This window comes from Typha angustifolia, chromosome 15 (genome assembly GCF_048772165.1).
Source record: "Typha angustifolia cultivar Huaian chromosome 15, ASM4877216v1, whole genome shotgun sequence".
Lineage (NCBI taxonomy): Eukaryota > Viridiplantae > Streptophyta > Magnoliopsida > Poales > Typhaceae > Typha > Typha angustifolia.
In genome coordinates, this window is record NC_133253.1 from 17,838,064 (window position 1) to 17,854,412 (window position 16,349).

The 16,349-nt window shown below is 37.9% G+C and overlaps 2 protein-coding genes across 5 annotated transcripts; one reads left to right on the forward strand and one right to left on the reverse strand.

Moving 5' to 3' along the window:
- The first annotated feature begins 4,336 nt into the window (after nt 1-4,336).
- LOC140779630 (uncharacterized) lies at nt 4,337-10,687 on the forward strand. 4 transcript variants are annotated; one of them, XM_073124794.1, is made up of 9 exons: nt 4,337-4,470; nt 5,055-5,139; nt 6,642-6,785; nt 6,916-7,021; nt 7,416-7,550; nt 7,939-8,104; nt 8,986-9,308; nt 10,173-10,256; nt 10,458-10,687. In XM_073124794.1, the coding sequence occupies exons 2-9, from the start codon at nt 5,125-5,127 to the stop codon at nt 10,520-10,522; spliced, it is 1,038 nt and encodes a 345-aa protein (XP_072980895.1). In that variant the 5' UTR covers nt 4,337-4,470; nt 5,055-5,124; the 3' UTR covers nt 10,523-10,687. The 4 variants fall into 4 exon arrangements, with proteins under 4 accessions (XP_072980895.1, XP_072980899.1, XP_072980898.1 ...); XM_073124798.1 differs by having other exon boundaries at nt 9,001-9,308; XM_073124797.1 differs by having other exon boundaries at nt 4,357-4,494.
- A 384-nt stretch (nt 10,688-11,071) lies between these two features.
- On the reverse strand, nt 11,072-15,985 carry LOC140778784 (plastidial pyruvate kinase 4, chloroplastic-like). Its single transcript, XM_073123647.1, has 4 exons — nt 14,996-15,985; nt 13,666-14,097; nt 11,838-13,526; nt 11,072-11,652 (listed from the first exon to the last, which is right to left on the reverse strand). Exons 2-4 carry the CDS (start codon nt 14,064-14,066, stop codon nt 11,499-11,501), a joined length of 2,244 nt encoding a protein of 747 aa, XP_072979748.1. The 5' UTR covers nt 14,067-14,097; nt 14,996-15,985; the 3' UTR covers nt 11,072-11,498.
- Nucleotides 15,986-16,349: the final 364 nt, after the last annotated feature.

The window sequence follows — 16,349 nt, forward strand, 5'->3', positions numbered from 1 at the left end:
CCTCCTTCGACCTGAGCACTGCTCCTGTGCTGCCTTGGTACGCCTTCAACAAATAACTTATCCCTAAGTTGGTGGCTTTCATTTAACTTGATCATTCGACCTCTTTGTCAGTGGTTGGCCACCCTTCAGGCCATATTTTTCAGCCATTTGAACACTCCTACAAGCCACCATGTTGGGTGCTCCGCCTCGCGACTGAAAACTATAGAATTATGTTGTTTCCATACAACCCATGAGGTGGACATTATCACCTCTTTGACATGCATGCACCAGTTACCGTCACCACCCTAGCTCGTCTCCAGCCAGCCCGTGTTAATCTTGGCAGCATTGTCCATGGTGTGGTGCAACTCTACCTCCATCCGAACCCAAACCTCTTGCCTGAACCTACATACGAAGAGCAAATGATCTCTTATCTCCCCGAACAGCCTATAGAAGCTACGATTATAGTTCGGTCCTATTCTAAGGTTGTGCAGGTAGTAGGGAGGTGGTCCACGCCAACTTCCAGCAGAACATGCGCACTTTGGACGCCACCCAAAGCCTCCAGTGGTTTTTTCAACTAGCCTATCTCTCTGAGCTGGGGGCAGGAGGAATGCGTAGATGAAGGTAACAGCCCAGGTTCACCCTTTGGGTGAGGCCACTAAATCCAATTATCATATAAGGTGGCATCACCCGAAGATAGAACTGCAATATCAAAGGCTAGCTCACTTCCCCTCTCCCTGAGAAGTCTATTTGACTGCCAAGTTGTTCCCTTCGTTAGGCCTGCAACCAACAAGTCCTTATTGAGGAGAGAAGGATGGATCACTATTGGCTATTTGCACTAAGGAATTGGGAAAGTCCACACCCAGAATGCAATGGCTGTCACCTTCGACTTGGCCTTAAGAATTCGTACTCATGGAGCCTCCTCCTTGTTTAGCACATTGAAAATTATGTATCGTTTTAAGACTCCTAGGCCACCATCCTCCTTAAGGCAGGTGATTGTCTCGCAGTTAAAAAAAAAATTGGAGCCCTTTACCCTTTTCTTCTCCCATAAGAACGATGTAGCCAGCTTAGAGATGGAATTAAGGATGGCATCTAGTAGCCATGTACACCCTCAGCCAGTAAGTGGGGATGGAGAGAAATGTGGCGTTAATGAAGATGAGCCGCCGTGGAAAGTAACCTGCATTTCCAATCGACGAGTTACTGACGTGCTCGATGAGACCATGGTGCTACCTAACCTTGACCTGATGCCCTGATATCAACATCCCTAGATACGCAAGCAGGAACTTGGCCACTATGAGCCTTGGTTTCCCCCTTAACTGACCACTCAACTCGGAGGTTGGATTATCTAGGTTCACCCATTGGTTGAAAATTCTAGAGTAGAGCTCAAGACAAATGATCACACACACACACACGCACGCACGCACACGCGCGCGCGCGCACACTCTCTCTCTCTCTCTCTCTCTCTCTCTCTCTCTCTACATTAGCGGTTGTGACCTGGACTGTAAGTACAGCTGACCACGCACTAGCCTACTGGGAACACCATGCGACGTAACGTACCAAGCACGGCCTCCTAACTTACGTTATTGTATTCTTTCTCTATGCCCACCTTCACTGTCATCACCAGGTGTAGCTTGTCCATCGTCATCAAGTGCGCCCCTCCTGCACTGCCACAATTAATGTTGCCAGCAATGCTTCGTCTGGCGACAAAGGCCACCTGCTTTATACCTTCCAGCGGAGGAGAGTACGAGACCCTTTAGCCTTTTAATGGTATATGTATATATATATAGGCCATGCATGGCTTCACCTTTTGATTTAGATTTTAGAAGCTTCCGGTACTGTGTTAAATAATTAATCAATTCAAAATCTTAAGTCGTTAACTAATAGGCTAATATATATATAATATTTTTTAACATAATTGATCTCTTTGATTATTCTTTAATATGATATATCATAAATTATCATGATCATATGAACAACAAGCATAGAAGTCAAACAGCCACTTTGCTAATTAATAATGTTGGTGGAGGCAATTATATCAATATTTTAGAATACTATTTGATATTGGTATGTCCCGTATGTAGAACTATGTCCATGATAAAAGAAATTATTTATATATCTTTAGTGTTTTCTTAATTTCTTGATCATTTGTCTAGTACAGTGTAAAAGGTCAATGGAACGTTACTTAATAACCGATTAAGTGGGTTGCTAACCCTCCACGCATGCATCATGCGCATGTGATTGCATGTCTCGAGCACATGAAGGCAGGCCACCATGCAATGCATGCATGCATGAGGTTGCCACTTAACTTTGTGGCATGCAGTACATGGGCTTTTCTAGTTCAATTTTGGCTAGCAATCTCTCTACAAAATAAACAACTAATTTAGTGCTAAACATCGACCAGTTCTTGGTGTCTAGATTGGTTATGTCTAATAATAATAAGTTGTATATATATAGCATAACTATCAACAATGTAGATCATGCTTAAATTAAAATTTAAATAATTATTCATTGCGGCATAACGACTAATGAGAAAAGGGAGACTGGTTACTACCCAATGAAAAGCCGATCAAAAGTACACGATTAGCCTGCTCATTTAACAAGGAAGGCAAAACTTGAGAGCATAAAATAAAAAAATAAGGCGACAAAGAGCCACCTTGGAGAATGCCACACTAAGGAGAAATCCAACTAGATGGGTGTGCTATTATTAATGAGCAAGGAAAACCTAAGTGACTCAAGTAGACACCTTGACCCAATCACACCAAACCCGTGATAATCCCATGTTAGCAAGGACAAAATATAAATGTTCATTTAGGTCTGTCATAAGTTCTTTTTTTTTTTTTCAATTAAGGTGTCTAACCTTGCTATTGGGAAGCAGAGAGAGAGCTAACCCGGATTGGCGAAAGGCACAATCAAACCTCACCCATATTCGACCTGGCTCATTTATAGACAACATTGCATTATAATCATTTGAGATAAAACTAAGGTAATTAAAGATCATAGAACTTACCTACCTATTGCTTAGAGAGCTTGTTGTTCCTCAGAAAACAACCAGAGTTTGCTATCTAAAAAAGTGGTATGGTAATAACGTGGGCTATCTACCTGCCGAGACTCAGCCAGCACAGTTTCCTCACCCCATCTTCTTTGCCTTAGTCGAGGGTGCATGGGTTTAAAGAAGGATTAAACATCCTGGCTTTTAATAGCAGATCAAGCATCCATCTACATCTATCCAAAACCTCTTTTTTTTTTTTTTTTTACTGCTACCTCTGCGGTTCCAAATAATTGTATATATAGATTTAAAAAATAAAATATAGAAAAGTGAGGGAAATCTTAGCTATATCCTAGCTATCCTAGCCATCCTCTCCTGGTGGATCCTCTTTCCACCTGGACCGGCCCAGACAGATCCAACGAGGCCTTGCCCTTTCTTTTAGAATCCAAGAGAACCAGGTAGGACTGCACATTATCCACCCTTTTGCAATCGATCGGATTAGGACGTGGCACGAAAAGGTTTAGATAGTAGTAGCACATTGATTTTTATTTTCTTAAAGAAAGAGAGGAAATATATTAAATGCTTCGTGAGTCAGATATCAAAAGCTGAAGTAGCTCAGCCAAAATAAACACTATCCCACGTACACTCATATCATACCATAGGGTACTACTCTCTAAGACCAAGAAGTCTTTGCGACTCCATTGGATATAATTAACTAGCAAAAGAGAATCTGACTCAATTGAAACATTAATGACACCTTTATCTGAGAGACTGAGAAAAACTTCCCCGGCGCCCTCGCCCGCGGGGGACGGGCCTCGCCGTGTACCTCGCCGGCGGGCAAGGACAAACGGTGGGCGTCGGCGGGGAGAGGGAGAGAATAGAAGGGAGCGAAGAGTTGAGACGAGGGGAGGGAAGAATAAAGAATAAGTTTTCTTCTTTCCAACAGTGCATCTAAGTCCAGATGTACTTAGATATGACTGTCAACTCGACTAATTTTGTACAGAGCTCTGTAAAAGTCGAGTAGAGCTCTGGGAGTGTTACACATAATTAACCCTTAAAAAGTATGCTGAAATTGTTTTCGTGACTCATTTTCTAAATATCTGGTATTAAGTAAAGGGTGCAGTCTAACTCGGTCTATAAATTTGGTGGAGGACTGACTGAGTTTGGTAAAAAGGAGAAAAATCCTCGTAGTCAAGCCCATCCGAGCGGCGCCGTATTGCCACAATAACTGTATCTTCTAAGACGTCTGCGAAACCCAAGTACACTTGTCATCATTTTGGAGAACTAAATTATTGAAAGGCTAAGGGGGTGTGTGTGTGTATGTGTGTGTGTGTGTGTGTATATATATATATATATATTTACACACAACATTCGGCGGTGTCTCTATTGGCAGGAATTCTCCCTCTCTCTCTCTCTCTCTCTCTCTCTCTCTCTTGCTATTGGTAGCTCGGGCTCATCCCTGGATAAACCCTAGAAATCTCCTCCTTGCTCTCTCAAACTCCTTCATGGTGAGATCGGAATCGAAGAATTTTGTACGAATCTGGGGTTTCTCAGGCATAATACTCTGAATTTGGGGGCTTTTCTTGCTTCTTTTGGTGTATGAATCTGCTAAGATTAGTGGGAGAGTAATGTAGTAGAGGTTTATGTTAAACGAGCACGATTGCGAATGGAAATTTTACTGATGGTCCGTTTTCCTGAATCAAGCCTGGGTTTGTTCTTATGGTTTTCTTAATTTTTCCAGTAGGCGGTGAATATCTGTTCGTAGGATGTGGGAGTATCACTCTGTTTCGGGTTTCTTTTGTTCCGAGTCGCAGCCTTTATGCTCTTCTTATAAAGCTTTCAAAAATAGTGTTGCTATTGTTTCATTTGCAAGTTTTTGGAATTCTAAATTACAATCAAGATTCTTAGTTTTTTTTTTTTGTGTAAGGATAACGGAAATATGGAACTGATTATTGCCGGTGTAGATTTTGGATATATGAGGCTTCGCAGTAAAGTAAAGTAGTGCTATAGAAAAAGTGACACACTTTAAATTCTTGTTGCAGTTGCATTACTCTCTTAATTTGGTAGAGCCACTCACACTTGTTCTTTCCAGGATAAGCCCAAGAGATTAATCCCGTTCCAGTGATTTAGATGAATGTAGCTGCATTTTTCAAGGAGCTGATATGAAGACTTCACAGGTAACGTTTTTGTCAGATATACTGCTTGACTTGGTACTTGGTTAGTTTCCTTCCTTGTTTTGATCTATTTCTAGGCAACAATGATTCCAGAATCAACTACTTCAGTAGGATGATTGTTCATACCATGACTTACCCAGCCAACATATTTGTGATTCTTCTCTTCTGATATGCTGTTATAATTTGTTGCTGCTAGCATTCATTGCTAAGCAAATTGTAAGAAAGCTAAAAAGTTAAATATGGAATCTTAAGAGATATAAGTCATTTTTGAGGCTTCTCTGTTCAGGATTAAGTAGGAAGGTCACTAGATAAGGCATTCTAACTTACACATTTATGAAGGTGATCATCTTTGGAAGGATAACTCATATTTAGGGAGTTGAACACTTTCAGAGATCCTCATCAAAAAAGTTGTGAGAAACTAATGCTATTTTGCAAATGTAGATCCCATTGAAAAGATTTTTGACAGGACCTACATTTATCTAATTTAAAATTGTGTCTCGTAATAATTAGGAAGTGCATGGAATGAGATCTGGCACAAACATCTCTAACCAGAGAACCCCAGGGATTGGACTCCGATGCTTGCATGTATCTACAGTTCTACACCTAGTTGAATGTGTCTTGGTAAGAAGTGCTTGACAGGGGATTGACACACTATTCTCTTAGAAAACAACCCAATAGAGTTGAAAGAAAACAACTCAATAGAGTTGAAATTCAACGACTGTGTTATCTCATCCTTGCCAAAGCACTAGTTGGAACCAAAATTGAAAGAAGGATTATTTGCTTAAAGTAATTTTTTTTCAATAAGAAGCTTTTGTTTATGGAATGTCAGTGTGGGAGGAGAAGAGTCTACTTCTATATGAGAGGATCTAAATATTACATAGGCTAATTTGGTTGAAGAAGTTTGGAAGAATTGCACTGAGGTGTGGAATATGCATTAGTTGAATATGAACAATCAAGTAGGTCAGATACAGTTTCATGGTCTAGATTTGGTTTGTGAGCTTTCTGAATATGTGCCTCAAAATTAAGAGCGGATGAATAACTTACGGTCCGATAAATATATACAGACTATCAACATAGTTTGTTACCCTATGCACGATGGCCCAATTCATCCAGACTGTTTTGGAAAGTATTAGTCCTGATGAGTATCCTTGGAAGAATAAATAGAATACTACATCTCTTTTTGGCATATAGGGCCATAATGCTTGACTGCATTACTGACACCCAAGAAAGTGGATATGGCTAATGAGTTAGGTTGTTGGAAACCTACAAGAGGTAACTGAAGGTACTGTTGTTATATTCTGCTTGTTGAGATTACTCTTATTACTAATGGGGATATTCTGTTGTTTCTTGTAACATATATGACTTGACATGAATAGGACAGCATTTTGCTTGATTTTGTCAGATATCAATTACTGTACTTGATTTTCTTATTGTCATGATCTTTCTTCCTTGCTTAATTTTACCTTTCTAGCATGCTTTATTTCACATAAGAAGAGTATCTGCAGGGTGCACAGAGCTCAACAGGAGTACAACCTTCGGTACAATCTACACATGAAGTACAAGATAACCAGCAAAGTGCCCTGGGTCCTGAGGCCCCTGGAGCAGATTCTGGTAGTCATAAAAAGGTTTCTCATGACGATATTGAACTTGTAAGGTTCAATTTAAGTTACTTTTGCTACGTACTCGTGGAAACTAGTTTTAAAAAGTTTCAGTTAATTTAGCTAGTCAGTGAAGTTTCTTTTGACTTATTATTACTGTTTCACAAACTTTATTTTTCAGGTCCAGAATTTGATAGAACGTTGTCTACTACTGTATATGAATAAAGCAGAAGTGGTTAGGACTCTCTCTTCTCGTGCTAGAATAGAACCTGGTTTTACCACACTAGGTGGGTTTTCTATCGAAGGGAACCTTTTCCTCTGTCACTCCTTGCCAATATTCATTTGCCTTTCCTACATTTACTCACTGGAAAGGTGTATATTGATCGAATTTCTGGGAAACTGCTTTTTTACATGTACTTGCATGGACATGTAGCAAACATGGCATAACAGTGTTACATACACTATTGACGTGTATTTCTAGTACCATTTTCCTTTCATAGGCTTCTCACTGTTTTTGGTCCACAGCACAAAGTTAAACAACTCTTTAGACAGCATGTTTTTTTTAACACCTTACATTAAGAAAATTAATAAAGTACATGAAAAAGGACCATTCTTAATGTGCTTGTCTCACCATAGGGCTATGTACACAATACCTGTCTGATATTCTTCATCTACTATCAGTGTGGCAGAAACTGGAAGAAGAGAACCCTGAATTCTTCAGGGCCTACTATATAAGGCTGAAACTGAAAAGACAAATTATCTTCTTCAATCATTTACTGGAGCACCAGCACCATTTGCTAAGGTACCCAGCACAAGGTACGGTTCCATTGTTTCCGTTGCAAACTGAGATTCATTCTATGCCCGGTAATATTTCTCTCTGGAAAGCTTCTCATAGTAACAGGACTTATGCAAATGTTAATCTTTCCTGTTCTCTAAGCTAACATAAATAGCAATGAGAAATTAACATTCCTCTTTTGATAAACTAATATTTTGAGAAGCTTAGCCGTGATAAAGTAATTTATGTGAAATTTGACCACAACATGATAGTCCTTCATGTAACTCCAATGCCAAATTTTGATGTTTCTCATTCTTGAGATATTATTGATTTTGGTCATGAAACTATTGCTTTAGTCAAGAGCTATCTTATGCAGTTTCCTTATGATCTTTATCATTCTTAATCATTGCCAACTTGTCTGCAGTACAGTTAACAACTTGCCTGTTGGATACCCAACCCTTCCCCAAACTCCAATGCCAACTCCAGGTCAGCCTCCTCTTGATTTTACAGTTTGTGGGCAATCCGGATATCAGGTAGTGAATGGAATTCCTGCACCAGGCAGTTTTCATCCAGTTCAGATAAATTCCAGAAATGAGTAAGATTTTTTCTCATTTTCGTAGCTTTGTCTCAATCCAATTTTAGTGTCAGGTGATGTGGTATTGCATGTCATGTTATGCTATTCTAAGGGTTATAGTCATGGATATTGAATATCCAGAAAGGAGGGTACATCTGCTCCCCAAATCTTAGATGACAGTTTCAATGTTTGACCATATGGTACCCAACTCCCCTCTACCCTCTCCCCTAGGATTGAATTAGCAAGCTTCCTTTTAATTGTAATGAACAAGCTTCTATGTTCTAACCATTCCCTCTCTAGGAATTGCATGCCTGCTCATTTCTTTGAGATTTTAGTTGTTTAATATTTTTGACAATTTTGTTTTTTGTATTGATATTTGATAGTAGGAGAAGACATAATTCATGGTCATTCTCGTGTATGATAACAAAATTAGATTGTTCACTGAGGAACTGTACTGCAGTCTCATGTAGTCAAGCTTTTGCTAGCAGGTCACTGAAAATGAGGCCAGCTCATAGTCTTTGATGAGAGAATCTATAAGAAAAAGTCACCTACTCACCTTTATGTAGTAAAAGGATTACGCCATGATTTATATTACATGAACAAAAGTCACTAAATGTCTAATCGGCTACTCAGCTTGTAAGCTATATACATACACTGGACTCGCATCCTAGCACAGTCAGCAAACAGTCTCACATAGATTTTTCTGTTCTTTTGGTTCTAAACTTGTCGATATATCTGTGGGGTCGATAAACTTGTGAAGTACTCATTTGCTGATCTTCGAATTAAATTAGTTCCTTAGGCAATTGACTTTTCTTGCAGTCAATTATCACTTGTTTGTTCGATTACAGATTTCTGTTGCATAACAAAATTGTCTTGTTTCATTAAATATGGTGATCTTGAAGCATTATGATGAACAGAGGCATGCCTGAATCTGCACCTGCTGCCCCTTTGTTCAGTGCAATGTCACCAATGCCAGAGATGGCCGTGAGTCCTGCATCAGTCTCATCAAGTGACCCTTTTCCTTTTGATCCTTCTGAAATATCAGGGATGGGCATGGATGCATCTACTCTGGATGCAAACTTCTCATCTGATATGGGGAGTACAACAGCTTTGCAACTAGGGGCAGATTGTGGGGATGGATCTTCAAGAGAATCTATGAGAGCCTTAGGGCATCTTTGGGACTTCGATCTTTCAGAACTGACGACAGAATTGACAAATCTGGGAGGTAACCTTTCTATTTCAGCAATCATGAGGCCTATTCTGTTGTGATACATCCTATAGAAATCTGTCGTACCGCTTAACTTAATACTAAGATTACTAGTGTGGCAGACTTCAGAAAGAAGATTAGTAGATCAAATGGCACCTTCAGTTGAATGTAAATCATCATACTGTACCCAATTCTTATAGATTTTCAGTTAAAATTCAAGTGTGTCAGTATTGAAATAGGAAAAGGTATGTAACATTGAAGATCTGAGTAGTCTGTCTGAATCGAGGAAAAGAACAAGTATTTTTTTTTTCTTTACACCATTCATTGTGTCAGGCCAAAAGATTTCATTGTTTTAAGAAGCATGATTGGTCAGAAAGATTGGCACAGGTTCTAATAGATGTGGCATGTCTGGTCCAAGATGTTTTTCTTGTACTGTATTCTTGCCCACTCTGCTGTCTCTCTCATTGTACCCAGATCAGTTAAGTCAGGTTCAGATTTAAAGATCTGCTTCCTTTTGTTACACGAATCAATATTTTTAAGTGAGGGATTTTTAAGGCCAAAGTAACAGATATATTGGTAAATAAATATTGATTATCCCATACCTGTCGAAGGGCCGAAATTTGTAGTTTGACTGAATGTTGATTGTCTAGCATGTAAGCGGACAAATAATTTTAGGGAGTCATATTCAAAGTGGCATGGTGGCAAACCTTTGTATTTTTCCTCGGAATTAGTGAAGAAATCCTGAAGCGTTACATACCATGCAAAAGTTCTTTAAATTTCTCTTCAGAAATAAAACAAAAAGAGTTTATGAAATACTAACTTTGATTCTTTCTTTCTGTTCATGCTCGTATCATGTCTAAATGATGATGTGTTTTATATCAGACCTTGGAGATCTTGAAAACTACACTGGCTCTCCTTTCTTGCCATTAGAGTCAGACATCTTGCTCGACACCAAGGATGATCTAGGTATTGATTTTCACTGCATATCACACTTTTTTTTTGTCAGCATGGGTAATTTTTACAAGAAACTTCTAAGAACGAACTTCGATTTATTTTTTATATTTAAGATTCTTTGAATTTGGAATGGTCTATCTGGAAACTTGATTTTCTTATTAAGTGTGGCTAACTTAGGAAACCCTGACACCATTTGCATTCAATATATTTCAGTTGAGGAGTACTTTGCAGATGCCATTAGAGGGCCCTGCTCTCAGCCAGAAGAAAAGAAATCATAGAGAATAGGAAGGAGATATCTCTTGAAATGTGCTATTCTATTTGCATAAATGCAACACGGCAGTACCTCTACCTTGTTGGCCTACATCTATCATATCTAGTTGGCAATGAAAGCTGTTATTGGTATGTTACTGTTTTAGAATTTTTGTAATCATTAGCAAATGCTTTACAAAAGCAGTGAATGTTGATGAACTTTTAATTAGTACTTGTTGCGGTATTTTTTTCTTTTTACTATTTTCATCTCTATATCTGGTAATTTTGAACAAATTCTTAATAAGATTTGAGGTCAAAAACCTCTTTCTTACTAGCTAAATTAGTGCTATTTTGGTTTTGGTAATATTAAGAATGAATTTTTGAAACCGAGTATATATATTTTCTATACTAGACACACATTTTTGTATAATAAAGTGTGCTTAATTTATATAAACAATGTGCACAAGGTTACGATCTTTGTTATTTTAAGAATTAAGAGTTTGTTAGTGCAAATGTCTCAGCTAAACTATGAAGCATTCTGTAGCTAATTAGATGACCTACCTGTGTTGGCTAATCTTCTTGGATAATATTCCAATACTGAGTGCTCCTCTTGAATCTCCTTGAGTACCACATTCACCTTCATGGAGGGAGACAGAAACGACTACATAATACCTTCTTTAACTTTTGTAGCATCATCAAATAACAAAAAAAAACTTTTGTAGCATCTCTTCACGCATTTCAATATACCAACTCCATGCGTTGGAAATTGATGCCAATCCCCAATCATAGAAAGATTTGGGAAATGAAGGATGTTGTCATGAATAGGTAAAGGAAGCATTTCATCAAAGTGGACTAAATATGGAGTAATGATTTAGGTCTGGCTACCTTCTTGTATTCTAGACTTACACTGGACCACTATAACAAGGAAAATCTGGACAAATTCAAATGGGTGCTTACTAAGAACCTACCAATCCCTTTACCATCCATTTCATATGAAATGCGAATTTACTGACTGAGACCCCTGGATGGAAGTGGCAGCTTTAGTGTTATCTTCTTCTTCTTCTTCTTCTTCCTTATCGCACGATTGTGCAGGATGGAGTCCAATGCCGAAACAGCTTCTATAATGTGTTCCCCTTTGTTCAACATGATGCAGCTCACACTGCAGGTTAAATGAGCATTTTTTTTTCAGATCAATACAGACTAACTACAAACTATTCTTATTATTGTTCTTCATGAAACTCAGTTACCGGCAGAAAAAACTGAGAGCTAAAAGTTTACAGCAAGTGAACATATAAATACAAATCAACTAGCAAAAGGAGTGATAGAATAGTTTTGCTAACTTACTTTGTGCCAGCGGCCATGTCTGTGATCTCAGCTCTAGTAGGGAAGCCAAACTTGATAAGAGATTCTAAGACCTGCGTCGCCCATATCACAGGGATGTGTGCAGCATTACATATTGCCATTATCTCATCCTGAATGTATGCCATTTGATCCCATCCACACTCCACCATTAGATCGCCTCTCGCGATCATAACTCCCAATGGGTTTGAGAACTTCATTGCCTGGAAGATTAAAAGAGGCAGATTCTGAAAGGCTTGCCTTGTTTCTATCTTGAGCACCACTCCTAGCTTGTCAACTTTTCTCTTCTCAAGTTCACGTTGAACAAGAATCATATCATCAACGTCGCGGAGGAAAGATAGGCCGACCATGTCGGCGTGAGCGACAACGAAATCAAGATCAGTGAGGTCTTTTGATGTTAATCCTTTGAGCTGCACCTCACTCTTTGGTATGTTTATGGACTTGCCGGCTCCAAGTCTTGAACCTAGTGGACTAGCATGAGTAACTAACACGATGATCTCATTGGCATTCTTGTCCTTGACTTCCCCCCAGATCTTACCATCATCAAATGCAATTGGCTCACCAAGCATAACCGCATCGAAGAGACAGTCAGATGAACAAGTGATCCTTGCTGAACCTAAAACGGAGCGGTTGAGTCCTTCAATAGTAGTAGAGAAGGACTTTCTCGATATTGTCAGCAAATCTCCAGTGTTAAGCGTAATATACTGATCAACAGATGGTATCTTTACTACTCGTCCAACTGAAATCTTCCTGTCTTTCTTCTTCAGAAACAATTTTGTTCCGAATCCGATATAGGCAGTCTGGGAACACTCTGCAATATAACCAGAGTTGGCAGAACTTGGAGAGTCTCCCACACTACTACTGCAAGTAACAAGATGAGACTTCTCGCAAATTTTAAGTGATCTTTTCCTTCCTCTCACATCAACAAAACTTAGTACATCATCTAACTTGAGGCCATCCAGGAATTCTTGCTCCACACAAAGTACAGCACTTAATATCAAGTGCGAAGGAGGACTACTTCCTGCAGAGCATAAAAAAATAAGAGCTGGGGATGTCACATCTCCCTTATCGTCCATTTGTGGAGATATCTTCACCACATTTGCATCCTTCATCACCAAGCCAGTTCTCAGCTTCGGGCCTGCAAGATCCATCAGAATGCGGCACGGCTTTTTGAGCGTTTGCGAGCTGTGTTTCGCGATCCTGATTATGGCATCCCAAACTTTTGAATCATCATGCGCGCAATTGATTCGTATTACATTTGTTCCTTCTTTGAGAAGATCAGGTACAAGTGCTTCATTAGATATTGCCTCTCTTCCAACAGTTACCATAATTCGGGAGATCTTATCTTCTTGATGTGGACCAAATAGTGCTGCTTCATGTGAGGACACCAAGTTCTTCATGGTAAAAATAGTGCTCTCACTGAGATTTTTATTTTCCTGAGCTATAATATAATCTAGATCATGCATCTTGTAACTGCTCCTTTTGCTGAGATGATTTTTAGATACTAAATTCTGCAGTAGCTTGATGCCAAGATTGGTACTTGCAAGAATGCAAGAATTTATGAACTCCATATTTAGAAGGCCAATGGAAGAGAGATCTTCTTTAAGTTTCTCGACATCAAGGCATTGTAGTGCTAGATAATGAGTCAAATTTGTTGCACTCTCCAGGTATATCCTGAATTCAGAAAAAAAAGTGATCCAATACATAAAACTAAGATCTAAGGCAGTGCTCAACTGGATAACTTAATAATGCAGTGTGCAGAATAGAAAATTTTCCTCACAAAAGAAGAAAAAAAAGAAATCAACTGGCACACCTGTGGCATAATTTTAGTCGTGAAGCATTCCAGTGTTCTGATGCTAATAGATGCAAGTGCACAGCCTTTAGTTTGTCGAAAAGATTGACTGAATGGTACTCTTGGTATTCAGAAGGAGCTAATTGCTTATGGAATGTGAGATCTTCAGATCTGTAGCCAGATTCACCAATTCGAACTGATGAAATTTCAGGCTGCAGATGATTTACAGAGCTCTGAGCAACTCCATTGATTGCATTGTAACTGGCTGAGATTTTCCATCTATCATTTTGAGCTTCACCTTTCATCTTCAATTTGGTAACATAAATATGATGTTTCTCTGCATTTCCCTCTACATGTATAGGCTTCTGTATACAAGCTGTACATGACGACGAGAAGTGGCCATTTAGTTTCAGTGTTGTCATGTTTGATCGGCTAAACTCTTATATATATTTCCTGCAAAAATATAATGAGTTTGTTACTTCCATTCATAGATTATAAACTAAAGGAAAGAAAAGTCTTTTGTATCAAATCTATCTTGTGTAGTAAACAATTATTGAGCATAATTCAATGCTAAGGCAGTGGTAAGTGGTAACAGAACAACAGTCTAAAACATTGCCATGCATGTAATATATTTGAAAACATTACTTCTCCCTATCATTATCATTATTCTTTAATGAGCTTCCTCTGTGAAGAATTACATCCTCCTAAATTTGGATGAAAGACAAAGAAAGTTAATGCATTTGAGCATGTATTAATTATGATGAGTTGGGCCATACACTTAATTAACAAGCTCTTCAAGATAAATGTCATAATTGACATCTTCTAAACCTTTAAGTGTGATACTCATAAATTCGAGTGTCAATGTATAAGTAGTCAAGCAACTCATAGTAATGCCATTATTCTGAAGATGCCTTTTATGAAAAGACTCTGTGCATTCTTCAGATGTATTTTGAAGATACATTCTTTAGATATATCAATAATGTCTTTATTTATTTGCCATGCATTAAGTGTGTCGTGCCTTACTTTGCAATAATCTTCTGCAAGCTTTTATCATCACCTTCCAATCTCAAGAGAGCAAAAGTTGTGACAACACAATGCCCTCAAAGTTTCAGAGTCATAAGGTTAATTGCTAATCTCCTGGATTAGATGCTACATCATTGCTAATTAAGCCAACAAAATACTAATGCACTTATCACAATCCTCAGCAATTTTAAAAAGAAACCAGGAGAACAACAAATTAAGAAAAGAAAAAGCTCCAATCTATAACATATAAAACAATTCAAAAGGGGAGGGAAAAGAGAAATTAATGCAAAGTTAAAACCAAGAGAAACATATACATTTGGAACTCTACCTGCTGGAAGAACTAATCTCAACTTCGGCTTTTGGGGGCGAAAGATTAAAACCAAATAGAAGCCCCTGCAAATTTATACAACCAAGAGAAAACCATATTGGTGTGTTCTCTGACAAAATCTATAAAACGTGGATAGATACATGTGTTTCACCTGTCTCTCTCTCTCTCTCTCTCTCTCTCTCTCTCTCTTGCTCTCAAATTTCTTTTGTTTTCTAAGTCATGTGGAGGAAGGAGAAGGCCTCCTTCCTCTCCACTTCACAACATTATATCGTTTTAACCTGATATGCTCATAGAGTCATAGTTTTCATGCACATAGTATGAAAGAACCGTACGTACTAGCTAGATAACATTAGTGTGCAGTTGATCATTTAAAGATTTCTTATTAGGTCTAAAAAAAATCCTGATACTCTTTTCAAAGTTAACTACAATACATAATACATTGAAGAGAGTCCAATTATTTTGATGACATTTATGATACGTTAAATAACATAGCAACAATTGTGTAAGAAGACCCCCTTTTTTTCTTACTCTCAAATGTACTATGGTATTGCAAATGACATACATAATTCATTGTGAGTCCATTATGTGGATTGTGGAGGCATCTCCAAACATTTTGATAATCATTCTGCAGCATTATTCTCACTACAACTAGGTACATTTGGTTCAATGAGAATATATATACAAGTCTTCCAGCAAAATGGCAAAGAATCCTAAGAAATACCCTGTGCTACCTGCAGAGAGAATCTGTCCAAACTATAGTAACAAATTAAGTAAGCCATCCAATTTCTGGCACATTTGATTGACCAATAAGAGACCTTCACTATAAATTAGGGATCTCTTATTTACATTTTGCTATTCCAATTTGAAGTTGGAATATGACATAGAGGATTTAACTATATTCAAGAGTATTCTTAATATTTAGCCTAATACTCCTCCTTATTCATATTCTAATAATCAAACACGTCATCAATCGTAGAAAAAACATGAGTAAAGATAAAACTCTTCTCTAAACTATAAACAAGAAACATAAGTAATACATAGTTAAATTTTTAGAGACTTGTAAATCCAGTAAAGATAACTCTTTTCTAAACATATTTATTTTAAAATTTAAATATGAGATTAAGTATGTTAAGCGATTTAAATGTAATTTTTTTTTTCTAAAATTTTAATAAATATTTTTAAAGATTTAAAATTTTTAAACCAATACCTAATAAAAAAATTTAGAAATTAGTCAAAAAAAGAAAAAGAAATCAAAAGTAGTATCCCATGTACGACATTATTCATCATCTGGTAATAATGAATTTATGTAAGATTATATGGATATGGATAGAAGAAATCCCATCTTTGTGACAGC

Bases quoted from the DNA above. Each gene is read 5' to 3' on its own strand.
- LOC140779630 (XM_073124794.1), top strand. The intron at 6,786-6,915 runs GTAAGGTTCAAT...TTTATTTTTCAG, and splicing joins CTCATGACGATATTGAACTT to GTCCAGAATTTGATAGAACG. The intron at 10,257-10,457 runs GTATTGATTTTC...AATATATTTCAG, and splicing joins CGACACCAAGGATGATCTAG to TTGAGGAGTACTTTGCAGAT.
- LOC140778784 (XM_073123647.1), bottom strand. From the start codon at position 14,066: ATGACAACACTGAAACTAAATGGCCACTTCTCGTCGTCATGTACAGCT. The intron at 13,527-13,665 runs GTGTGCCAGTTG...TTCTGAATTCAG, and splicing joins CGACTAAAATTATGCCACAG to GATATACCTGGAGAGTGCAA. The intron at 11,653-11,837 runs GTAAGTTAGCAA...TTTAACCTGCAG, and splicing joins GACATGGCCGCTGGCACAAA to TGTGAGCTGCATCATGTTGA.